Genomic DNA, 26,032 nt, shown 5'->3' with positions numbered 1-26,032 from the left:
GCTCGATCCTAGATTTAAAACCTACCTTGGATCTCTCTTTCCGGCAGACACAAGTCTGCAGGGGTTCAAAGAACTGCTGGTGAGAAAATTGTCAAGTCAAGCGGAACGCGACCTGTCAACATCTCCTCCTTCACATTCTCCCGCAATTGGGGGTGCGAGGAAAAGGCTCAGAATTCCGAGCCCACCCGCTGGCGGTGATGCAGGGCAGTCTGGAGCGACTGCTGATGCTGACATCTGGTCCGGACTGAAGGACCTCACAACGATTACGGACATGTCGTCTACTGTCACTGCATATGATTCTCTCACCATTGAAAGAATGGTGGAGGATTATATGAGTGACCGCATCCAAGTAGGCACGTCAGACAGTCCGTACGTATACTGGCAGGATAAAGAGGCAATTTGGAGGCCCTTGCACAAACTGGCTTTATTCTACCTAAGTTGCCCTCCCACAAGTGTGTACTCCGAAAGAGTGTTTAGTGCCGCCGCTCACCTTGTCAGCAATCGGCATACGAGGTAACTTCCAGAAAATGTGGAGAAGATGATGTTCATTAAAATGAATTATAATCAATTCCTCCATGGAGACATTCACCAGCAGCAATTACCTCCACAAAGTACACAGGGAGCTGTGATGGTGGATTCCAGTGGGGACGAATTGATAATCTGTGAGGAGGGGGATGTACACGGTGATGAATCGGAGGATGATGATGAGGTGGACATCTTGCCTCTGTAGAGCCAGTTTGTGCAAGGAGAGATTAATTGCTTCTTTTTTGGTGGGGGTCCAAACCAACCCGTCATTTCAGTCACAGTCGTGTGGCAGACCCTGTCACTGAAATGATGGGTTGGTTAAAGTGTGCATGTCCTGTTTATACAACATAAGGGTGGGTGGGAGGGCCCAAGGACAATTCCATCTTGCACCTCTTTTTTCTTCCATTTTTCTTTGCGTCATGTGCTGTTTGGGGAGTGTTTTTTGGAAGGGCCATCCTGCGTGACACTGCAGTGCCACACCTAGATGGGCCAGGTGTTTGTGTCGGCCACTAGGGTCGCTTATCTTAGTCACACATCTACCTCATTGCGCCTCTTTTTTTTCTTCTTTGCGTCATGTGCTGTTTGGGGAGTATTTATTGGAAGGGCCATCCTGCGTGACACTGCAGTGCCACTCCTAGATGGGCCAGGTGTTTGTGTCGGCCACTAGGGTCACTTATCTTAGTCACACAGCTACCTCATTGCGCCTCTTTTTTTCTTTGCGTTATGTGCTGTTTGGGGAGTGTTTTTTGGAAGGGCCATCCTGCGTGACACTGCAGTGCCACTCCTAGATGGGCCAGGTGTTTGTGTCGGCCACTTGGGTCGCTGAGCTTAGTCATCCAGCGACCTCGGTGCAAATTTTAGGACTAAAAATAATATTGTGAGGTGTGAGGTGTTCAGAATAGACTGAAAATGAGTGGAAATTATGGTTATTGAGGTTAATAATACTTTGGGATCAAAATGACCCCCAAATTCTATGATTTAAGCAGTTTTTTTAGGGTTTTTTGAAAAAAAAACACCCGAATCCAAAACACACCCGAATCCGACAAAAAAAATTCGGTGAGGTTTTGCCAAAACGCGTTCGAACCCAAAACACGGCCACGGAACCGAAGATGCTTTCGGTGGCCCGAAGAATTGCGGGCCACTTTCGACATTCAGGCACCGCGTACAGAAGACTGGAGCACCACCAAACATTCCTGAACCTGCCCTGCCATCATCTGAAGCAAGAGGTGGTAACGAGGTGGAATTCAACCCTCTATATGCTTCAGAGGATGGAGGAGCAGCAAAAGGCCATTCAAGCCTATACATCTGCCCACGATATAGGCAAAGGAGGGGGAATGCACCTGACTCAAGCGCAGTGGAGAATGATTTCAACGTTGTGCAAGGTTCTGCAACCCTTTGAACTTGCCACACGTGAAGTCAATTCAGACACTGCCAGCCTGAGTCAGGTCATTCCCCTCATCAGGCTTTTGCAGAAGAAGCTGGAGACATTGAAGGAGGAGCTAAAACAGAGCGATTCCGCTAGGCATGTGGGACTTGTGGATGGAGCCCTTAATTTGCTTAACCAGGATTCACGGGTGGTCAATCTGTTGAAATCAGAGCACTACATTTTGGCCACCGTGCTCGATCCTAGATTTAAAACCTACGTTGTATCTCTCTTTCCGGCAGACACAAGTCTGCAGAGGTTCAAAGACCTGCTGGTGAGAAAATTGTCAAGTCAAGCGGAACGTGACCCGTCAACAGCTCCTCCTTCACATTCTCCCGCAACTGGGTTTGCGAGGAAAAGGCTAAGATTTCCGAGCCCACCCGCTGGCGGTGATGCAGGGCAGTCTGGAGCGAGTGCTGACATCTGGTCCGGACTGAAGGACCTGCCAATGATTACTGACATGTCGTCTACTGTCACTGCATATGATTCTCTCACCATGGAAAGAATGGTGGAGGATTATATGAGTGACCGCATCCAAGTAGGCACGTCAGACAGTCCGTACGTATACTGGCAAGAAAAAGAGGAAATTTGGAGGCCCTTGCACAAACTGGCTTTATTCTACCTAAGTTGCCCTCCCTCCAGTGTGTTCTCCGAAAGAGTGTTTAGTGCAGCCGCTCACCTTGTCAGCAATCAGCGTACGAGGTTACTTCCAGAAAATGTGGAGAAGATGATGTTCATCAAAATGAATTATAATCAATTCCTCCGTGGAGACATTCACCAGCAGCAATTGCCTCCAGAAAGTACACGGGGACCTGAGATGGTGGATTCCAGTGGGGACGAATTAATAATCTGTGAGGAGGGGGATGTACACAGTGAAAGGGGTGAGGAATCAGAGGATGAGGAGGTGGACATCTTGCCTCTGTAGAGCCAGTTTGTGCAAGGAGAGATTGATTGCTTCTTTTTTGGTGGGGGCCCAAACCAACCAGTCATTTCAGTCACAGTCGTGTGGCAGACCCTGTCGCTGAAATGATGGGTTCGTTAAAGTGTGCATGTCCTGTTTATACAACATAAGGGTGGGTGGGAGGGCCCAAGTACAATTCCATCTTGCACCTCTTTTTTCTTTCATTTTTCTTTGCATCATGTGCTGTTTGGGGACAATTTTTTGGAAGTGCCATCCTGCCTGACACTGCAGAGCCACTCCTAGATGGGCCAGGTGTTTGTGTCGGCCACTTGTGTCGCTTAGCTTAGTCACACAGCCACCTTGGTGCGCCTCTTTTTTTCTTTGCATCATGTGCTGTTTGGGGACTATTTTTTGGAAGTGCCATCCTGCCTGACACTGCAGTGCCACTCCTAGATGGGCCAGGTGTTTGTGTCGGCCACTTGTGTCGCTTAGCTTAGTCACACAGCCACCTTGGTGCGCCTCTTTTTTTCTTTGCATCATGTGCTGTTTGGGGACAATTTTTTGGAAGTGCCATCCTGTCTTGATTGACACTGCAGTGCCACTCCTAGATGGGCCAGGTGTTTGTGTCGGCCACTTGTGTCGCTTAGCTTAGCCATCCAGCGACCTCGGTGCAAATTGTAGGACTAAAAATAATATTGTGAGGTGTGAGGTGTTCAGAATAGACTGGAAATGAGTGGAAATTATGGTAATTGAGGTTAATAATACTATGGGATCAAAATGACCCCCAAATTCTATGATTTAAGCTATTTTTTAGGGTTTTTTGAAAAAAACACACGAATCCAAAACACACCCGAATCCGACAAAAAAAATTCGGTGAGGTTTTGCCAAAACGCGTCCGAATCCAAAACACGGCCACGGAACCGAATCCAAAACCAAAACACAAAACCCGAAAAATGTCCGGTACACATCACTAGTTTAAATACAGCTGGTGTTACCCATGGTGATGGAGTCCTCCAAGAGCTTGAAAAGTAACAGCAGGCAAGCTGTGATGTTTTATGCAGAGGCTGATTATCTCCAATCGGTGCTGTAATGATGCAGTCCCACAGAGAAATTTCCAAAGCAGGAATATTTGTGTTAAAAGTCCATATCTGGATCCTCACAGGATGGAATGCATATGTTGGTGGCAGCTTGTCACTTAACGCGTTTCCCTAGGCACGGTCACCTAGCTTCATCAGATGAAGCTAGGTGACCGTGCCTAGGGAAACGCCATCACCATGGGTAACACCAGCTGTATTTAAACAACATTATTCCCCAGGGAACTTTATTTCTCAGTCCGGGATCACATGTGGATGCATACTAGCAGCTATTCTTATTTTGATTCTCAGCTTCAATCTATGCCCAACCTTATTTGTTTTTAAGTGACATTTTAACTGTTGAGTAATTAAATTATTTACTTGTTTCAATTCATCCACGTTTCTGTTATTAATATTGGAGAAACTACTACTAGCGCCAGTATACCTTTTTCTATATTATACAAAAAAAAAAATCACCTCTTCGGTGTGGAATTATTTTAACACAAATGCGGACAACAGGTGTCAAGCCGTGTGTTGCATTTGTCAAGCTGTAATAAGTGGGGGTAAGGACGTTAACCACCTCGGAACATCCCCTCTTATACGTCACCTGCAGCGCATTCATCATAAGTCAGTGACAAGTTCAAAATCTTTGGATTACAGCGGAATCAGTTCACTGACCACTAAATCCCTTCCTCTTGTAACCAAGCTCCTGCAAACCACACCACCAACTCCCTCAGTGTCAATTTCCTCCTTACACAGGAAAGCCAATAGTCCTGCAGGCCATGTCACTGCCAAGTCTGATGAGTCCTCTCCTGCCTGGGATTCCTCCGATGCATCCTTGAGTGTAACGCCTACTGCTGCTGGCGCTGCTGTTGTTGCTGCTGGGAATCGATCGTCATCCCAGAGGAGATGTCGGAAGACCACTTGTACTACTTCCAGTAAGCAATTGACTGTCCAACAGTCCTTTGCGAGGAAGATGAAATATCACAGCAGTCATCCTGCTGCAAAGCGGATAACTCAGGCCTTGGCAGCCTGGGCGGTGAGAAACGTGTTTCCGTTATCCACCGTTAATTCACAGGCAACTACAGACTTGATTGAGGTACTGTGTCCCCGGTACCAAATACCATCTAGGTTCCATTTCTCTAGGCAGGCGATACCGAAAATGTACACAGACCTCAGAAAAAGAGTCACCAGTGTCCTTAAAAATGCAGTTGTACCCAATGTCCACTTAACCACGGACATGTGGACAAGTGGAGCAGGGCAGACTCAGGACCATATGACTGTGACAGCCCACTGGGTAGATGTATTGCCTCCCGCAGCAAGAACAACAGCGGCGGCACCAGTAGCAGCATCTCGCAAACGCCAACTCGTTCCTAGGCAGGCTTCGCTTTGTATCACCGCTTTCCATAAGAGGCACACAGCTGACAACCTCTTACGGAAACTGAGGAACATCATCGCAGAATGGCTTACCCCAATTGGACTCTCCTGGGGATTTGTGACATCGGACAACGCCAGCAATATTGTGCGTGCATTACATCTGGGCAAATTCCAGCACGTCCCATGTTTTGCACATACATTGAATTTGGTGGTGCAGAATTATTTAAATAACGACAGGGGCGTGCAAGAGATGCTGTCGGTGGCCCGAAGAATTGCGGGCCACTTTCGGCATTCAGCCACCACGTGCTGAATACTGGAGCACCAGCAAACAGTCCTGAACCTGCCCTGCCATCATCTGAAGCAAGAGGTGGAAACGAGGTGGAATTCAACCCTCTATATGCTTCAGAGGATGGAGGAACAGCAAAAGGCCATTCAAGCCTATACATCGGCCAACGATATAGGCAAAGGAGGGGGAATGCACCTGACTCAAGCGCAGTGGAGAATGATTTCAACGTTGTGCAAGGTTCTGCAACCCTTTGAACTTGCCACACGTGAAGTCAGTTCAGACACTGCCAGCCTGAGTCAGGTCATTCCCCTCATCAGGCTTTTGCAGAAGAAGCTGGAGACATTGAAGGAGGAGCTAAAACAGAGCGATTCCGCTAGGCATGTGGGACTTGGAGATGGAGCCCTTAATTCGCTTAACCAGGATTCACGGGTGGTCAATCTGTTGAAATCAGAGCACTACATTTTGGCCACCGTGCTCGATCCTAGATTTAAAACCTACGTTGTATCTCTTTCCGGCAGACACAAGTCTGCAGAGGTTCAAAGACCTGCTGGTGAGAAAATTGTCAAGTCAAGCGGAACGTGACCCGTCAACAGCTCCTCCTTCACATTCTCCCGCAACTGGGGCTGCGAGGAAAAGGCTAAGAATTCCGAGCCCACCCGCTGGCGGTGATGCAGGGCAGTCTGGAGCGAGTGCTGACATCTGGTCCGGACTGAAGGACCTGCCAACGATTACTGACATGTCGTCTACTGTCACTGCATATGATTCTGTCACCATTGAAAGAATGGTGGAGGATTATATGAGTGACAGCATCCAAGTAGGCATGTCAGACAGTCCGTACGTATACTGGCAGGAAAAAGAGGCAATTTGGAGGCCCTTGCAGAAACTGGCTTTATTTTACCTAAGTTGCCCCCCCTCCAGTGTGTACTCCGAAAGAGTGTTTAGTGCAGCCGCTCACCTTGTCAGCAATCGGCGTATGAGGTTACTTCCTGAAAATGTGGAGAAGATGATGTTCATCAAAATGAATTATAATCAATTCCTCCGTAGAGACATTCACCAGCAATTGCCTCCAGGAAGTACACAGGGACCTGAGATGGTGGATTCCAGTGGGGACGAATTAATAATCTGTGAGGAGGGGGATGTACACAGTGAAAGGGGTGAGGAATCGGAGGATGAGGAGGAGGTGGACATCTTGCCTCTGTAGAGCCAGTTTGTGCAAGGAGAGATTGACTGCTTCTTTTTTGGTGGGGGCCCAAACCAACCAGTCATTTCAGTCACAGTTGTGTGGCAGACCCTGTCGCTGAAATGATGGGTTCGTTAAAGTGTGCATGTCCTGTGTATACAACATAAGGGTGGGTGGGAGGGCCCAAGGACAATTCCATCTTGCACCTCTTTTTTCTTTCATTTTTCTTTGCATCATGTGCTGTTTGGGGACTATTTTTTTGAAGTGCCATCCTGACTGACACTGCAGTGCCACTCCTAGATGGGCCAGGTGTTTGTGTCGGCCACTTGTGTCGCTTAGCTTAGCCATCCAGCGACCTTGGTGCACCTCTTTTTTTCTTTGCATCATGTGCTGTTTGGGGACTATTTTTTTGAAATGCCATCCTGTCTGACACTGCAGTGCCACTCCTAGATGGGCCAGGTGTTTGTGTCGGCCACTTGTGTCGCTTAGCTTAGCCATCCAGCGACCTTGGTGCACCTCTTTTTTTCTTTGCATCATGTGCTGTTTGGGGACTATTTTTTTGAAATGCCATCCTGTCTGACACTGCAGTGCCAATCTTAGATGGGCCAGGTGTTTGTGTTGGCCACTTGGGTCGCTTAGCTTAGTCATCCAGCGACCTCGGTGCAAATTTTAGGATTAAAAATAATATTGTGAGGTGTGAGGTGTTCAGAATAGACTGAAAATGAGTGGAAATTATGGTTATTGAAATAATAATACTATGGGATCAAAATGACCCCCACATTCTATGATTTAAGCTGTTTTTGAGGGTTTTTTGTAAAAAACACCCGAATCCAAAACACACCCGAATCCGACAAAAATTTTTCAGGGACGTTTTGCCAAAAACGCGTCCGAATCCAAAACACGGCCGCGGAACCGTATCCAAAACCAAAACACAAAACCCGAAAAATGTCCGGTGCACATCACTACTATATATAATAAGAATTTACTTACCGATAATTCTATTTCTCGTAGTCCGTAGTGGATGCTGGGGACTCCGTCAGGACCATGGGGAATAGCGGCTCCGCAGGAGACAGGGCACAAAAGTAAAAGCTTTAGGATCCGGTGGTGTGCACTGGCTCCTCCCCCTATGACCCTCCTCCAAGCCTCAGTTAGGATACTGTGCCCGGACGAGTGTACACAATAAGGAAGGATTTTGAATCCCGGGTAAGACTCATACCAGCCACACCAATCACACTGTACAACCTGTGATCTGAACCCAGTTAACAGCATGATAACAGCGGAGCCTCTGAAAAGATGGCTCACAACAATAATAACCCGATTTTTGTAACAATAACTATGTACAAGTATTGCAGACAATCCGCACTTGGGATGGGCGCCCAGCATCCACTACGGACTACGAGAAATAGAATTATCGGTAAGTAAATTCTTATTTTCTCTGACGTCCTAAGTGGATGCTGGGGACTCCGTCAGGACCATGGGGATTATACCAAAGCTCCCAAACGGGTGGGAGAGTGCGGATGACTCTGCAGCACCGAATGAGAGAACTCCAGGTCCTCCTCAGCCAGGGTGTGCCCCTGACCAAGTAGCAGCTCGGCAAAGTTGTAAAGCCGAGACCCCTCGGGCAGCCGCCCAAGATGAGCCCACCTTCCTTGTGGAATGGGCATTTACATATTTTGGCTGTGGCAGTGCTGCCACAGAATGTGCAAGCTGAATTGTACTACACATCGAACTAGCAATCGTCTGCTTAGAAGCAAGAGCACCCAGATTTTTGGGTGCCTACAGGATAACAGGAAGTCAGTCTTCCTGACTCCAGCCGTCCTGGAAACCTATATTTTCAGGGTCCTGACAACATCTAGCAACTTGGAGTCCTCCAAGTCCCTAGTATCCGCAGGTACCACAATAAACTGGTGCAGGTGAAACGCTGACACCACCTTAGGGAGAAACTGGGGACGAGTCCGCAACTCTGCCCCGTCCGCATGGACAATCAGATATGGGCTTTGTGAGACAAAGCCGCCAATTTTGACACTCGCCTGGCCGAGGCCAGGGCCAACAGCATGGTCACTTTTCATGTGAGATATTTCAAATCCACAGATTTGAGCGGTTTAAACCAATGTGATTTGAGGAATCCCAGAACTACGTTGAGATCCCACAGTGCCACTGGAGGCACAAAAAGGGGTTGTATATGCAGTACTCCCTTGACAAACTTCTGGACTTCAGGAACTGAAGCCAATTCTTTCTGGAAGAAAATTGACAGGGCCGAAATTTGAACCTTAATGGACCCCAATTTGAGGCCCATAGACACTCCTGTTTTCAGGAAATGCAGGAATCGACCGAGTTGAAATTTCTTCGTGGGGCCTTCCTGGCCTCACACCACGCAACATATTTTCGCCACATGTGGTGATAATGTTGTGCGGTCACCTCCTTCCTGGCTTTGACCAGGGTAGGAATGACCTCTTCCGGAATGCCTTTTTCCCTTAGGATCCGGCGTTCCACCGCCATACCGTCAAACGCAGCCGCGGTAAGTCTTGGAAACAGACATGGTACTTGCTGAAGCAAGTCCCTTCTTAGCGGCAGAGGCCTTGAGTCCTCTGTGAGCATTTCTTGAAGTTCCGGGTACCAAGTCCTTCTTGGCCAATCCGGAGCCACGAGTATAGTTCTTACTCCTCTACGTCTTATAATTCTCAGTACCTTGGGTATGAGAAGCAGAGGAGGGAACACATACACCGACTGGTACACCCACGGTGTTACCAGAAACGTCCACAGCTATTGCCTGAGGGTCTCTTGACCTGGCGCAATACCTGTCCAGTTTTTTGTTCAGGCGGGACGCCATCATGTCCACCTTTGGTCTTTCCCAACGGTTCACAATCATGTGGAAGACTTACCGATGAAGTCCCCACTCTCCCGGGTGGAGGTCGTGCCTGCTGAGGAAGTTTGCTTCCCAGTTGTCCACTCCCGGAATGAACACTGCTGACAGTGCTATCACATGATTTTCCGCCCAGCGAAGAATCCTTGCAGTTTCTGCCATTGCCCTCCTGCTTCTTGTGCCGCCCTGTCTGTTTACGTGGGCGACTGCCGTGATGTTGTCCCACTGGATCAATACCGGCTGACCTTGAAGCAGAGGTCTTGCTAAGCTTAGAGCATTGTAAATTGTCCTTAGCTCCAGTATATTTATGTGGAGAGAAGTCTCCAGACTTGATCACACTCCCTGGAAATTTTTTCCCTGTGTGACTGCTCCCCAGCCTCTCAGGCTGGCATCCGTGGTTACCAGGACCCAGTCCTGAATGCCGAATCTGCGGCCCTTTAGTAGATGAGCACTCTGCAGCCACCGCAGAAGAAACACCCTTGTCCTTGGAGACAGGGTTATCCGCTGATGCATCTGAAGATGCGATCCGGACCATTTTTCCTGCAGATCCCACTGAAAAGTGCCGAATGGAATCGCTTCGTAAGAAGCCACCATTTTTCCCAGGACCCTTGTGCAATGATGCACTGACACTTTTCCCGGTTTTAGGAGGTTCCTGACTAGCTCGGATAACTCCCTGGCTTTCTTCTCCAGGAGAAACACCCTTTTCTGGACTGTCATCAATCATCCCTAGGAACAGCAGACGTGTCGTCGGAAACAGCTGCGATTTTGGAATATTTAGAATCCACTCGTGCTGTCGTAGAACTACTTGAGATAGTGCTACTCCGACCTCCAACTGTTCTCTGGACCTTGCCCTTATCAGGCGATCGTCCATTTTCTTTGAAGAAGAATCATCATTTCGGCCATTACCTTGGTAAAGACCCGGGGTGCCGTGGACAATCCAAACGGCAGCGTCTGAAACTGATAGTGACAGTTCTGTACCACGAACCTGAGGTACCCTTGGTGAGAAGGGCAAATTGGGACATGGAGGTAAGCATCCCTGATGTCCAGGGACACCATATAGTCCCCTTCTTCCTGGTTTGCTATCACTGCTCTGAGTGACTCCATCTTGATTTGAACCTTTGTATGTAAGTGTTCAAATATTTCAGATTTAGAATAGGTCTCACCGAGCCGTCTGGCTTCAGTACCACAATATAGTGTGGAATAATACCCCTTTCCTTGTTGTAGGAGGGGTACTTTGATTATCACCTGCTGGGAATACAGCTTGTGAAATGTTTCCAATAGTGCCTCCCTGTCGGAGGGAGACGTTGGTAAAGCAAACTTCAGGAACCTGCGAGGGGGAGACGTCTCGAATTTCCAATCTGTACCCCTGGGATACTACTTGTAGGATCCAGGGGTCCACTTGCGAGTGAGCCCACTGCGTGCTGAAACTCTTGAGACGACCCCCCCACCGCACCTGTTTGTACGGCCCCAGCGTCATGCTGAGGACTTGGCAGAAGCGGTGGAGGGCTTCTGTTCCTGGGAATGGGCTGCCTGCTGCAGTCTTCTTCCCTTTCCTCTATCCCTGGGCAGATATGACTGGCCTTTTGCCCGCTTGCCCTTATGGGGACGAAAGGACTGAGGCTAAAAAGACGATGTCTTTTTCTGCTGAGATGTGACTTGGGGTAAAAAAGGTGGGTTTTCCAGCTGTTGCCGTGGCCACCAGGTCCGATGGACCGACCCCAAATAACTCCTCCCCTTTATACGGCAATACTTCCATGTGCCGTTTGGAATCTGCATCACCTGACCACTGTCGTGTCCATAAACATCTTCTGGCAGATATGGACATCGCACTTACTCTTGATGCCAGAGTGCAAATATCCCTCTGTGCATCTCGCATATATAGAAATGCATCCTTTAAATGCTCTATAGTCAATAAAATACTGTCCCTGTCAAGGGTATCAATATTTTCAGTCAGGGAATCCGACCAAGCCACCCCAGCGCTGCCCATCCAGGCTGAGGCGATCGCTGGTCGCAGTATAACACCAGTATGTGTGTATATACTAGAGATGAGCGCCTGAAATTTTTCGGGTTTTGTGTTTTGGTTTTGGGTTCGGTTCCGCGGCCGTGTTTTGGGTTCGAACGCGTTTTGGCAAAACCTCACCGAATTTTTTTTGTCGGATTCGGGTGTGTTTTGGATTCGGGTGTTTTTTTCAAAAAACACTAAAAAACAGCTTAAATCATAGAATTTGGGGGTCATTTTGATCCCAAAGTATTATTAACCTCAAAAACCATAATTTACACTCATTTTCAGTCTATTCTGAATACCTCACACCTCACAATATTATTTTTAGTCCTAAAATTTGCACCGAGGTCGCTGTGTGAGTAAGATAAGCGACCCTAGTGGCCGACACAAACACCGGGCCCATCTAGGAGTGGCACTGCAGTGTCACGCAGGATGTCCCTTCCAAAAAACCCTCCCCAAACAGCACATGACGCAAAGAAAAAAAGAGGCGCAATGAGGTAGCTGTGTGAGTAAGATTAGCGACCCTAGTGGCCGACACAAACACCGGGCCCATCTAGGAGTGGCACTGCAGTGTCACGCAGGATGGCCCTTCCAAAAAACCCTCCCCAAACAGCACATGACGCAAAGAAAAAAAGAGGCGCAATGAGGTAGCTGACTGTGTGAGTAAGATTAGCGACCCTAGTGGCCGACACAAACACCGGGCACATCTAGGAGTGGCACTGCAGTGTCACGCAGGATGTCCCTTCCAAAAACCCTCCCCAAACAGCACATGACGCAAAGAAAAAAAGAGGCGCAATGAGGTAGCTGTGTGAGTAAGATTAGCGACCCTAGTGGCCGACACAAACACCGGGCCCATCTAGGAGTGGCACTGCAGTGTCACGCAGGGTGTCCCTTCCAAAAAACCCACCCCAATCAGCACATGATGCAAAGAAAAAGAAAAGAAAAAAGAGGTGCAAGATGGAATTATCCTTGGGCCCTCCCACCCACCCTTATGTTGTATAAACAAAACAGGACATGCACACTTTAACCAACCCATCATTTCAGTGACAGGGTCTGCCACACGACTGTGACTGATATGACGGGTTGGTTTGGACCCCCCCCAAAAAAGAAGCAATTAATCTCTCCTTGCACAAACTGGCTCTACAGAGGCAAGATGTCCACCTCATCTTCACCCTCCGATATATCACCGTGTACATCCCCCTCCTCACAGATTATCAATTCGTCCCCACTGGAATCCACCATCTCAGCTCCCTGTGTACTTTGTGGAGGCAATTGCTGCTGGTCAATGTCTCCGCGGAGGAATTGATTATAATTCATTTTAATGAACATCATCTTCTCCACATTTTCTGGATGTAACCTCGTACGCCGATTGCTGACAAGGTGAGCGGCGGCACTAAACACTCTTTCGGAGTACACACTTGTGGGAGGGCAACTTAGGTAGAATAAAGCCAGTTTGTGCAAGGGCCTCCAAATTGCCTCTTTTTCCTGCCAGTATAAGTACGGACTGTGTGACGTGCCTACTTGGATGCGGTCACTCATATAATCCTCCACCATTCTATCAATGTTGAGAGAATCATATGCAGTGACAGTAGACGACATGTCCGTAATCGTTGTCAGGTCCTTCAGTCCGGACCAGATGTCAGCATCAGCAGTCGCTCCAGACTGCCCTGCATCACCGCCAGCGGGTGGGCTCGGAATTCTGAGCCTTTTCCTCGCACCCCCAGTTGCGGGAGAATGTGAAGGAGGAGATGTTGACAGGTCGCGTTCCGCTTGACTTGACAATTTTGTCACCAGCAGGTCTTTCAACCCCAGCAGACCTGTGTCTGCCGGAAAGAGAGATCCAAGGTAGGCTTTAAATCTAGGATCGAGCACGGTGGCCAAAATGTAGTGCTCTGATTTCAACAGATTGACCACCCGTGAATCCTTGTTAAGCGAATTAAGGGCTGCATCCACAAGTCCCACATGCCTAGCGGAATCGCTCCGTGTTAGCTCCTCCTTCAATGCCTCCAGCTTCTTCTGCAAAAGCCTGATGAGGGGAATGACCTGACTCAGGCTGGCAGTGTCTGAACTGACTTCACGTGTGGCAAGTTCAAAGGGCATCAGAACCTTGCACAACGTTGAAATCATTCTCCACTGCACTTGAGACAGGTGCATTCCACCTACTATATCGTGCTCAATTGTATAGGCTTGAATGGCCTTTTGCTGCTCCTCCAACCTCTGAAGCATATAGAGGGTTGAATTCCACCTCGTTACCACTTCTTGCTTCAGATGATGGCAGGGCAGGTTCAGTAGTTTTTGGTGGTGCTCCAGTTTTCTGTACGTGGTGCCTGTACGCCGAAAGTGTCCCGCAATTCTTCTGGCCACCGACAGCATCTCTTGCACGGCCCTGTCGTTTTTTAAAAAATTCTGCACCACCAAATTCAAGGTATGTGCAAAACATGGGACGTGCTGGAATTGGCCCAGATTTAATGCACACACAATATTGCTGGCGTTGTCCGATGCCACAAATCCACAGGAGAGTCCAATTGGGGTAAGCCATTCCGCGATGATCTTCCTCAGTTGCCGTAAGAGGTTTTCAGCTGTGTGCGTATTCTGGAAAGCGGTGATACAAAGCGTAGCCTGCCTAGGAAAGAGTTGGCGTTTGCGAGATGCTGCTACTGGTGCCGCCGCTGCTGTTCTTGCGGCGGGAGTCCATACATCTACCCAGTGGGCTGTCACAGTCATATAGTCCTGACCCTGCCCTGCTCCACTTGTCCACATGTCCGTGGTTAAGTGGACATTGGGTACAGCTGCATTTTTTAGGACACTGGTGACTCTTTTTCTGAGGTCTGTGTACATTTTCGGTATCGCCTGCCTAGAGAAATGGAACCTAGATGGTATTTGGTACCGGGGACACAGTACCTCCAACAAGTCTCTAGTTGGCTCTGCAGTAATGATGGATACCGGAACCACGTTTCTCACCACCCAGGATGCCAAGGCCTCAGTTATCCGCTTTGCAGTAGGATGACTGCTGTGATATTTCATCTTCCTCGCAAAGGACTGTTGAACAGTCAATTGCTTACTGGAAGTAGTACAAGTGGGCTTACGACTTCCCCTCTGGGATGACCATCGACTCCCAGCGGCAACAACAGCAGCGCCAGCAGCAGTAGGCGTTACACGCAAGGATGCATCGGAGGAATCCCAGGCAGGAGAGGACTCGTCAGACTTGCCAGTGACATGGCCTGCAGGACTATTGGCATTCCTGGGGAAGGAGGAAATTGACACTGAGGGAGTTGGTGGGGTGGTTTGCGTGAGCTTGGTTACAAGAGGAAGGGATTTACTGGTCAGTGGACTGCTTCCGCTGTCACCCAAAGTTTTTGAACTTGTCACTGACTTATTATGAATGCGCTGCAGGTGACGTATAAGGGAGGATGTTCCGAGGTGGTTAACGTCCTTACCCCTACTTATTACAGCTTGACAAAGGGAACACACGGCTTGACACCTGTTGTCCGCATTTGTGGTGAAATACCTCCACACCGAAGAGCTGATTTTTTTGGTATTTTCACCTGGCATGTCAACGGCCATATTCCTCCCACGGACAACAGGTGTCTCCCCGGGTGCCTGACTTAAACAAACCACCTCACCATCAGAATCCTCCTGGTCAATTTCCTCCCCAGCGCCAGCAACACCCATATCCTCCTCATCCTGGTGTACTTCAACACTGACATCTTCAATCTGACTATCAGGAACTGGACTGCGGGTGCTCCTTCCAGCACTTGCAGGGGGCATGCAAATAGTGGAAGGCGCATGCTCTTCACGTCCAGTGTTGGGAAGGTCAGGCATCGCAAACGACACAATTGGACTCTCCTTGTGGATTTGGGATTTCAAAGAACGCACAGTTCTTTGCGGTGCTTTTGCCAGCTTGAGTCTTTTCAGTTTTCTAGCGAGAGGCTGAGTGCTTCCATCCTCATGTGAAGCTGAACCACTAGCCATGAACATAGGCCAGGGCCTCAGCCGTTCCTTGCCACTCCGTGTGGTAAATGGCATATTGGCAAGTTTACGCTTCTCCTCCGACAATTTTATTTTAGGTTTTGGAGTCCTTTTTTTTCTGATATTTGGTGTTTTGGATTTGACATGCTCTGTACTATGACATTGGGCATCGGCCTTGGCAGACGACGTTGCTGGCATTTCATCGTCTCGGCCATGACTAGTGGCAGCAGCTTCAGCACGAGGTGGAAGTGGATCTTGATCTTTCCCTAATTTTGGAACCTCAACTTTTTTGTTCTCCATATTTTATAGGCAGAACTAAAAGGCACCTCAGGTAAACAATGGAGATGGATGGATTGGATACTAGTATACAATTATGGACGGACTGCCACGGTTAGGTGGTATAAAAAAACCACGGTTAGGTGGTATATATTATAATAATAATACAATTATGGATGGACGGACTGCCTGCCGACTGCCGACACAGAGGTAGCCACAGCCGTGAACTACCGCACTGTACACTGGTTGATAAAGAGATAGTAGTATACTCGTAACAATTAGGATGACACTATGACGGTATAAAGAATGAAAAAAAAACCACGGTTAGGTGGTAGGTATATAATAATAAATAATACAATTCTGGTCGGACGGACTGCCTGCCGTGTGCCGACACAGAGGTAGCCACAGCCGTGAACTACCGCACTGTACACTGGTTGATAAAGAGATAGTAGTATACTCGTAACAATTAGGATGACACTATGACGGTATAAAGAATGAAAAAAAAACCACGGTTAGGTGGTAGGTATATAATAATAAATAATACAATTCTGGTCGGACGGACTGCCTGCCGTGTGCCGACACAGAGGTAGCCACAGCCGTGAACTACCGCACTGTACACTGGTTGATAAAGAGATAGTAGTATACTCGTAACAATTAGGATGACACTATGACGGTATAAAGAATGAAAAAAAAACCACGGTTAGGTGGTAGGTATATAATAATAAATAATACAATTCTGGTCGGACGGACTGCCTGCCGTGTGCCGACACAGAGGTAGCCACAGCCGTGAACTACCGCACTGTACACTGGTTGATAAAGAGATAGTAGTATACTCGTAACAATTAGGATGACACTATGACGGTATAAAGAATGAAAAAAAAACCACGGTTAGGTGGTAGGTATATAATAATAAATAATACAATTCTGGTCGGACGGACTGCCTGCCGTGTGCCGACACAGAGGTAGCCACAGCCGTGAACTACCGCACTGTACACTGGTTGATAAAGAGATAGTAGTATACTCGTAACAATTAGGATGACACTATGACGGTATAAAGAATGAAAAAAAAAACCACGGTTAGGTGGTAGGTATATAATAATAAATAATACAATTCTGGTCGGACGGACTGCCTGCCGTGTGCCGACACAGAGGTAGCCACAGCCGTGAACTACCGCACTGTACACTGGTTGATAAAGAGATAGTAGTATACTCGTAACAATTAGGATGACACTATGACGGTATAAAGAATGAAAAAAAAAACCACGGTTAGGTGGTAGGTATATAATAATAAATAATACAATTCTGGTCGGACGGACTGCCTGCCGTGTGCCGACACAGAGGTAGCCACAGCCGTGAACTACCGCACTGTACACTGGTTGATAAAGAGATAGTAGTATACTCGTAACAATTAGGATGACACTATGACGGTATAAAGAATGAAAAAAAAACCACGGTTAGGTGGTAGGTATATAATAATAAATAATACAATTCTGGTCGGACGGACTGCCTGCCGTGTGCCGACACAGAGGTAGCCACAGCCGTGAACTACCGCACTGTACACTGGTTGATAAAGAGATAGTAGTATACTCGTAACAATTAGGATGACACTATGACGGTATAAAGAATGAAAAAAAAACCACGGTTAGGTGGTAGGTATATAATAATAAATAATACAATTCTGGTCGGACGGACTGCCTGCCGTGTGCCGACACAGAGGTAGCCACAGCCGTGAACTACCGCACTGTACTGTGTCTGCTGCTAATATAGACTGGTTGATATTTAAAGAGATATTAGTAGTATACAACAATACTATACTGGTGGTCAGGCACTGGTCACCACTCCTGCAGCAAAAGTGTGCACTGTTAATTAATATAATTGTACTCCTGGCTCCTGCTAACAACCTGCAGTGCTCCCCAGTCTCCCCCACAATTAATTATAAGCTTTTAATTTATACATTGATGACTGTGCAGCACACTGGGCTGAGCTGAGTGCACACAGACTGAGTCACACTGTGTGACTGACTGTGCTGTGTATCGTTTTTTTTTTCAGGCAGAGAACGGATCTAGCAGAGAGAAGTGAATGGATATATTATATTAAATAAAAGTTAACTAGCAACTGCACTGGTCACTGACTGTGGTAAACTAACTCTGTCTGCGACTCTGCACAATCTCTCTCTCTCTATCTAATCTATCTCTATTCTAATGGAGAGGACGCCAGACACGTCCTCTCCCTATCAATCTCAATGCACGAGTGAAAATGGCGGCGACGCGCGGCTCCTTATATAGAATCCGAGTCTCGCGATAGAATCCGAGCCTCGCGAGAATCCGACAGCGTCATGATGACGTTCGGGCGCGCTCGGGTTAACCGAGCAAGGCGGGAAGATCCGAGTCGCTCGGACCCGTGAAAAAAAACATGAAGTTCGGGCGGGTTCGGATTCCGAGGAACCGAACCCGCTCATCTCTAGTATATACTTTTTAGGATATTTTCCAGCCTCCTATCAGTTGGCTCCTTGAGGGCGGCCGTATCTGGAGACGGTAACGCCACTTGTTTTGATAAGCGTGTGAGCGCCTTATCCACCCTAAGGGGTGTTTCCCAACGCGCCATAACTTCTGGCGGTAAAGGGTATACCGCCAATAATTTTCTATCGGGGGAAACCCACGCATCATCACACACTTCATTTAATTTATCTGATTCAGGAAAAACCACAGGTAGTTTTTTCACACCCCACATAATACCCTTTTTTGTGTACTTGTAGTATCAGAAATATGTAACACCTCCTTCATTGCCCTTGACATGTAACGTGTGGCCCTAAAGGAAAATACGTTTGTTTCTTCACCGTCGACACTGGAGTCAGTGTCCCTGTCTGTGTCTGTGTCGACCGACTGAGGTAAATGGGCGTTTTAAAGCCCCTGACGGTGTTTGAGACGCCTGGACAGGTACTAATTTGTTTGCCGGCCGTCTCATGTCGTCAACCGACCTTGCAGCGTGTTGACATTATCACGTAATTCCCTAAATACGCCATCCATTCCGGTGTCGACTCCCTAGAGAGTGACATCACCATTACAGGCAATTGCTCCGCCTCCTCACCAACATCGTCCTCATACATGTCGACACACACGTACCGACACCCAGCACACACCCAGGGAATGCTCTGATAGAGGACAGGACCCCACTAGCCCTTTGGGGAGACAGAGGGAGAGTTTGCCAGCACACACCAAAACGCTATAATTATACAGGGACAACCTTTATATAAGTGTTTTCCCCTTATAGCATCTTAATATATAATCATATCGCCAAATAAGTGCCCCCCCTCTCTGTTTTGACCCTGTTTCTGTAGTGCAGTGCAGGGGAGAGCCTGGGAGCCTTCCCACCAGCAGTTCTGTGAGGGAATATGGCGCTGTGTGCTGAGGAGAATAGGCCCCACCCCCTTTTCGGCGGGCTTCTTCTCCCGTTTTTCTGACAACCTGGCAGGGGTTAAATACATCCATATAGCCCCAGAGGCTATATGTGATGTATTTTTAGCCAGTATAGGTACTTTCAGTGCTGCCCAGGGCGCCCCCCCCCAGCGCCCTGCACCCTCAGTGACCGTTGGTGTGAAGTGTGCTGAGAGCAATGGCGCACAGCTGCAGTGCTGTGCGCTACCTCATGAAGACTGAGAAGTCTTCAGCCGCCGATTTCTGGACCTCTTCTCTCTTCAGCATCTGCAAGGGGGTCGGCGGCGCGGCTCCGGTGACCCATCCAGGCTGTACCTGTGATCGTCCCTCTGGAGCTAGTGTCCAGTAGCCTAAGAAGCCAATCCATCCTGCACGCAGGTGAGTTCACTTCTTCTCCCCTAAGTCCCTCGTTGCAGTGAGCCTGTTGCCAGCAGGACTCACTGAAAATAAAAAACCTAATAAAACTTTTACTCTAAGCAGCTCTTTAGGAGAGCCACCTAGATTGCACCCTTCTCGGCCGGGCACAAAAACCTAACTGAGGCTTGGAGGAGGGTCATAGGGGGAGGAGCCAGTGCACACCACCTGATCCTAAAGCTTTTACTTTTGTGCCCTGTCTCCTGCGGAGCCGCTATTCCCCATGGTCCTGACGGAGTCCCCAGCATCCACTTAGGACGTCAGAGAAATATATATATATATATATTAGTGATGAGCGGGTTCGGTACCTCGGAATCCGAACCTCCCCGAACTTCACCCATTTTACACGGGCAGACTCGGATCCTCCCGCCTTGCTCGGTTAACCCGAGCACGCCCGAACGTCGTCATCCCGTGGTCGGATTCTCGCGAGATTCGTATTCTACATAAGGAGCCGTGCGTCGCCGCCATTTTTCACTCGTGCATTGGAGATGATCGTGAGAAGACGTGGCTGGCATCCTCTCAGTTTCTATGTTCAGGGGGCTGCAAATATCTGTGCTCAGTGTGCTGCAAATATCTGTGCTCAGTGTGCTGCAAATATCTGTGCTCAGTGTGCTGCAAGTGCAAATATCTATGTTCTCTGCCTGAAAAACGCTCCATATCTGTGCTCAGTGTGCTGCAAATATCTGTGCTCAGTGTGCTAATTGCTTTATTGTGGGGACTGGGGACCAGCAGTATTATATAGTAGGAGGACAGTGCAGAGTTTTGCTGACCAGTGACGACCAGCATTATACGTTCTCTGCCTGAAAAACGCTCCATATCTGTGCTGCATTGTAGTATATAGTAGGAGGACAGTGCAGAATTTTGCTGACCACCAGTATAACTATATATTTAGCAGTACGTTACAGTAGTCCACTGCTCTACCTCTGTGTCGTCAAGTATACTATCCCATCCATACCTGTGGTGCATTTCAGTTTTGCACAGTTTGCTGACCACCAGTATATAATATATAGCAGTACGGTACAGAAGGCCACTGCTCTACCTACCTCTGTGTCGTCAAGTATACTATCCATCCATACCTGTGGTGCATTTAAGTTTTGCACAGTTTGCTAAGCACCAGTATATAATATATAGCAGTACAGTACAGTAGGCCACTGCTCTACCTACCACTGTGTCATCAAGTATACTATCCATCCATACCTGTGGTGCATTTCAGTTTTGCACAGTTTGCTGACCACCAGTATATAATATATAGCAGTACGGTACAGAAGGCCACTGCTCTACCTACCGCTGTGTCGTCAAGTATACTATCCATCCATACCTGTGGTGCATTTCAGTTTTGCACAGTTTGCTGACCACCAGTATGTAATATATAGCAGTACGGTACAGTAGGCCACTGCTCTACCTCTGTGTCGTCAAGTATACTGTCCATCCATACCTGTGGTGCATTTCAGTTGTGCGCAGTATATATAGTAGTAGGCCATTGCTATTGATATATTACTGGCATATAATTCCACACATTAAAAAATGGAGAACAAAAATGTGGAGGGTAAAATAGGGAAAGATCAAGATCCACTTCCACCTCGTGCTGAAGCTGATGCCACTAGTCATGGCCGAGATGATGAAATGCCATCAACGTCATCTGCCAAGGCCGATGCCCAATCTCATAGTAGAGAGCATGTAAAATCCCAAAAAATAAAGCTCAGTAAAATGACCCAAAAATCTAAATCAAAATCGTCTGAGGAGAAGCGTAAACTTGCCAATGTGCCATTTACGACACTCCTAGATGGGCCAGGTGTTTGTGTCGGCCACTTATGTCGCTTAGCTTAGCCATCCAGCGACCTTGGTGCACCTCTTTTTTTCTTTGCATCATGTGCTGTTTGGGGACTATTTTTTAAATCTGCCATCCTGTCTGACACTGCAGTGCCACTCCTAGATGGGCCAGGTGTTTGTGTCGGCCACTTGGGTCGCTTAGCTTAGTCACACAGCTACCTCATTGCGCCTCTTTTTTTTCTTTGCATCATGTGCTGTTTGGGGACAATTTTTTGGAAGTGCCATCCTGTCTGACACTGCAGTGCCACTCCTAGATGGGCCAGGTGTTTGTGTCGGCCACTTGGGTCGCTTAGCTTAGTCACACAGCTACCTCATTGCGCCTCTTTTTTTCCTTGCATCATGTGCTGTTTGGGGACTATTTTTTTGAAGTGCCATCCTGTCTGACACTGCAGTGCCACTCCTAGATGGGCCAGGTGTTTGTGTCGGCCACTTGGGTCGCTTAGCTTAGTCACACAGCTACCTCATTGCGCCTCTTTTTTTCCTTGCATCATGTGGTGTTTGGGGACTATTTTTTTGAAGTGCCATCCTGTCTGACACTACAGTGCCACTCCTAGATGGGCCAGGTGTTTGTGTCGGCCACTTGGGTCGCTTAGCTTAGCCATCCAGCGACCTCGGTGCAAATTTTAGGACTAAAAATAATATTGTGAGGTGCGAGGTGTTCAGAATAGACTGGAAATGAGTGGAAATGATGGTTATTGAGGTTAATAATACTATGGGATCAAAATGACCCCCACATTCTATGATTTAAGCTGTTTTTGAGGGTTTTTTGTAAAAAAACACCGAATCCAAAACACACCCGAATCCGACAAAAATTTTCAGGGAGGTTTTGCCAAAACGCGTCCGAATCCAAAACACGGCCTCGGAGCCGAATCCAAAACCAAAACACAAAACCCGAAAAATTTCCGGTGCACATCACTAATATATATATATATATATATTTCCTATAAATGCAATCCCTATGGATGGGTTCACTATAGATGCTCTCACACACTGTAGTGGCTGTGATTTCCCATGCACAGAGATGGTCGCACTGGGGCCGGTGTGTGAGGGCAGGGGGCTGCTACTCGGATGATCCTCAGAGGAGCAGGGTGTGTAGTCAGTGATGGAACTGAGCTGCTGCTGCCTCCGGTGTCTGTGTCTCTGTGTACACTCACAGCTCCTGTCCTGGCTTGTGATTGGAGGAGAGCCGTGGGGGGCGCTGCCATGCACAGCCTGGTATAGAAGTGACAGCTTGCTGACTGGCTGGGACACTGCAAAACTTTCACAAGGTTCCCCAGCCTGAGAGAGACTGAGCGCCGACTCCCACACAGGCTGCAGCAGCGACGCTGGGAGAGAGGCACACGGAGATAGCTGCTGTATGTATGCCGGTGACTGGGATAGGAGAGAATGCGGCAGTGTTGGGAGTGCGGAGGGGGGGGAAAGCTTGCAAATCTGGCACCCGGGGTGAGTACCCCCCTAGGCCGCCCCCCCCCCCTCCCCCCCTGTTAGGGCCATGAGTATATAATAACTGATATATAATAATATTATATGTTCTGATACATGTTTCTTCGTTCTAGGTAAGAGAAGTTGTGCCGGTGAGACTTTGGCCAAAATGGAGCTTTTCATGTTCTTTGTGAAGCTGCTGCAGAACTTCACTTTCCAGGCTCCGCCGGGGGCCACACTGGACCTGACCCCTGCAGTTGCTTTTACATGTTGTCCTATGAGCTATATGATGCGTGCTGTGCCTCGTACATAAAACAGGATTGTAACATGCACTAAATATAAAGAACTTCATTTTTTCCTAGCTGGGTTTATGGAGGTTTATGGAGACATACAGTAATAAAGAATAAACCTTATTTTTAAACCATTGAAAGTCGCTTACTAGTGTAGGTCTGGGCTGTTTTTGCTTTGAAATGGGATTCATTTATTACCCTCTTTCAATCTTCTGATGTAAAGGAGCCCATCCCTGTGTATGCCTGTGTTCATTCAATCCAGCACCAATAATGATAAATGCAAGGTGATAAATGCACCAGCCAATCAGCTTCTAACTGTTAATTTACATATTGGAGCTGATTGGCTGGTGCATTTATCACCTTGCATTTATCACTGGTTTATCACTTCCTTACACCTTCTCCAGGTTAATACATCTGCCCCACAGTGTCCAACAAATGCACCACCAACAGTACCTGAAGCCATGCTGTACCCACAAAGTGAGTGGTACTAATGCAGCACAAACTCCTCCCCTTTTTCCCTACCAAATCACACTGGGCATAAACTTTGTTGACTGGGTTGAAGCCCAGATAAAGACAGAGACATGTATGCTGAAACAAGGTCACAACTTTACTGAACAATGGGGGTAATTCCAAGTTGATCGCAGCAGGAAATTTTTTATCAGTTGGGCAAAACCATGGCCCTCATTCCGAGTTGATCGCTCGCAAGGCGATTTTAGCAGAGTTACACACGCTAAGCCGCCGCCTACTGGGAGTGAATCTTAGCTTCTTAAAATTGCGAACGATGTATTCGCAATATTGCGATTACAAACTACTTAGCAGTTTCAGAGTAGCTTCAGACTTACTCGGCATCTGCGATCAGTTCAGTGCTTGTCGTTCCTGGTTTGACGTCACAAACACACCCAGCGTTCGCCTAGACACTCCTCCGTTTCTCCGGCCACTCCTGCGTTTTTTCCGGAAACGGTAGCGTTTTTATCCACACGCCCATAAAACGCCGTGTTTCCGCCCAGTAACACCCATTTCCTGTCAATCACACTACGATCGCCGGAGCGAAGAAAAAGCCGTGAGTAAAAATACTATCTTCATTGTTAAATTACTTGGCGCAGTCGCAGTGCGAATATTGCGCATGCGTACTAAGCGGAATTTCACTGCGATGCGATGAAAATTACCGAGCGAACGACTCGGAATGAGGGCCCATGTGCACTGCAGTAGGGGCAGATATAACATGTGCAAAGAGAGAGATTTGGGTGTGGTGAGTTCAATCTGCAATCTAAATTGCAGTGTAAAAATAAAGCAGCCAGTATTTACGCTGCACAGAAACAAAATAACCCACCCAAATCTAACTCTCTCTGCACATGTTATATCTGCCCCCCTGCAGTGCACATGGTTTTGCCCAACTGGTAAAAAAAAATCCTGCTGCGATCAACTTGAAATTACCCCCAATACTCAGGAACATACACTTATGGCAAACAGCACTGCAAATTGTTTTCGGGTGGCCATCTGCAGGGCCGGCTCCAGGCCTACTAGCACCCTGAGCGAGAAAATGTAAAAGCGCCCCCCCCCCCCCCCCATGCGCGCGCCGAAGGCGCGCGCGCTTCCGGAAAAGTGGGTGTGGCCTCTGGAAAAGTGGGCGTGGTCTCATAACTTCATATCATCAAACTATAAACATATTTTCACACAATTAGCAGCCTTACACATAGCCACAGTAGTGTTCCTTACAGATAAATGCCCCCCCCGCACTGCCAGATAAATGAATGCCCCCCACAGTGCCAGATAAATGCCCCCACAGTGCCAGATACATAAATGCCCCCACAGTGCAAGATTCATAAATGCCCCCACAGTGCAGATATGACCCCACAGCGACAGATATGCCCCCACACTGTGCCAGTGCCCCCACAGTGCAGATATGCCCCCACACAGTGCCAGTGCCCCCACAGTGCAGATATGCCCCCACACAGTGCCAGTGCCCCCACAGTGCAGATATGCCCCCACACAGTGCCAATGCCCCCACATAGTGCCAATGCCCCCACAGTGCAAGATTCATAAATGCCCCCACAGTGCAGATATGACCCCACAGCGACAGATATGCCCCCACACTGTGCCAGTGCCCCCACAGTGCAGATATGCCCCCACACAGTGCCAGTGCCCCCACAGTGCAGATATGCCCCCACACAGTGCCAATGCCCCCACATAGTGCCAGTGCCCCCACACACAGTGCCAGTGCCCGGCCCCGACGATCCCAACATACCTGCGGCGACGCTGGGAGGGGACGTGCTGCTGTTGAGCCTGAGGGCCACCGACTGTTCCCGGCTGCTTGGTGCGCGCTGCGCGGCGTCTGACGTCAGACGCCGGCGCCGCGCAGCGCACAGTTTTGAAAGGCCGGGGACGGTGGGGAGAGCTGCCAGCAGTGTACAGGGCCGGCTCCAGGTAAGACTATGGCGGCGCCAGCGCGCGGCGCCCATTAAGGGTGGCGCCCCGCGCGGCCGCTCTAGTCGAACGTGCCTAGAGCCGGCCCTGGCCATCTGTGTTGGGAACTATGGGGGTAATTCCAAGTTGATCGCAGCAGGAAATTTTTTAGCAGTTGGGCAAAACCATGTGCACTGCAGGGGGGGGGCAGATATAACATTTGCAGAGAGAGTTAGATTTGGGTGGGTTATTTTGTTTCTGTGCAGGGTAAATACTGGCTGCTTTATTTTTACACTGCAATCTAGATTGCAGATTAAACACACCACACCCAAATCTAACTCTCTATGCACATGTTCTATCTGCC

At 48.3% G+C, this 26,032-nt stretch overlaps 1 protein-coding gene across 1 annotated transcript in view; it reads left to right on the top strand.

Annotated features, from left to right (window-relative positions):
* Positions 1 to 23,405, top strand: part of LOC134908930 (cytochrome P450 2C5-like) — a 183,141-nt gene extending 159,736 nt beyond the window's left edge. The window contains exon 10 of the mRNA XM_063915184.1: positions 23,110 to 23,405. Within this exon, the coding sequence (XP_063771254.1) occupies positions 23,110 to 23,288 (179 nt within the window). The 3' untranslated portion in view covers positions 23,289 to 23,405. The remainder of the gene's footprint in view (positions 1 to 23,109) is intronic.
* Positions 23,406 to 26,032: the final 2,627 nt, after the last annotated feature.

The sequence above is a fragment of the Pseudophryne corroboree genome, chromosome 4 (genome assembly GCF_028390025.1).
Source record: "Pseudophryne corroboree isolate aPseCor3 chromosome 4, aPseCor3.hap2, whole genome shotgun sequence".
In the NCBI taxonomy this organism is placed as follows: domain Eukaryota; kingdom Metazoa; phylum Chordata; class Amphibia; order Anura; family Myobatrachidae; genus Pseudophryne; species Pseudophryne corroboree.
The sequence above is the reverse complement of the archived record's forward strand: the minus strand, read 5'-3'. Positions and strand labels throughout refer to the sequence as shown.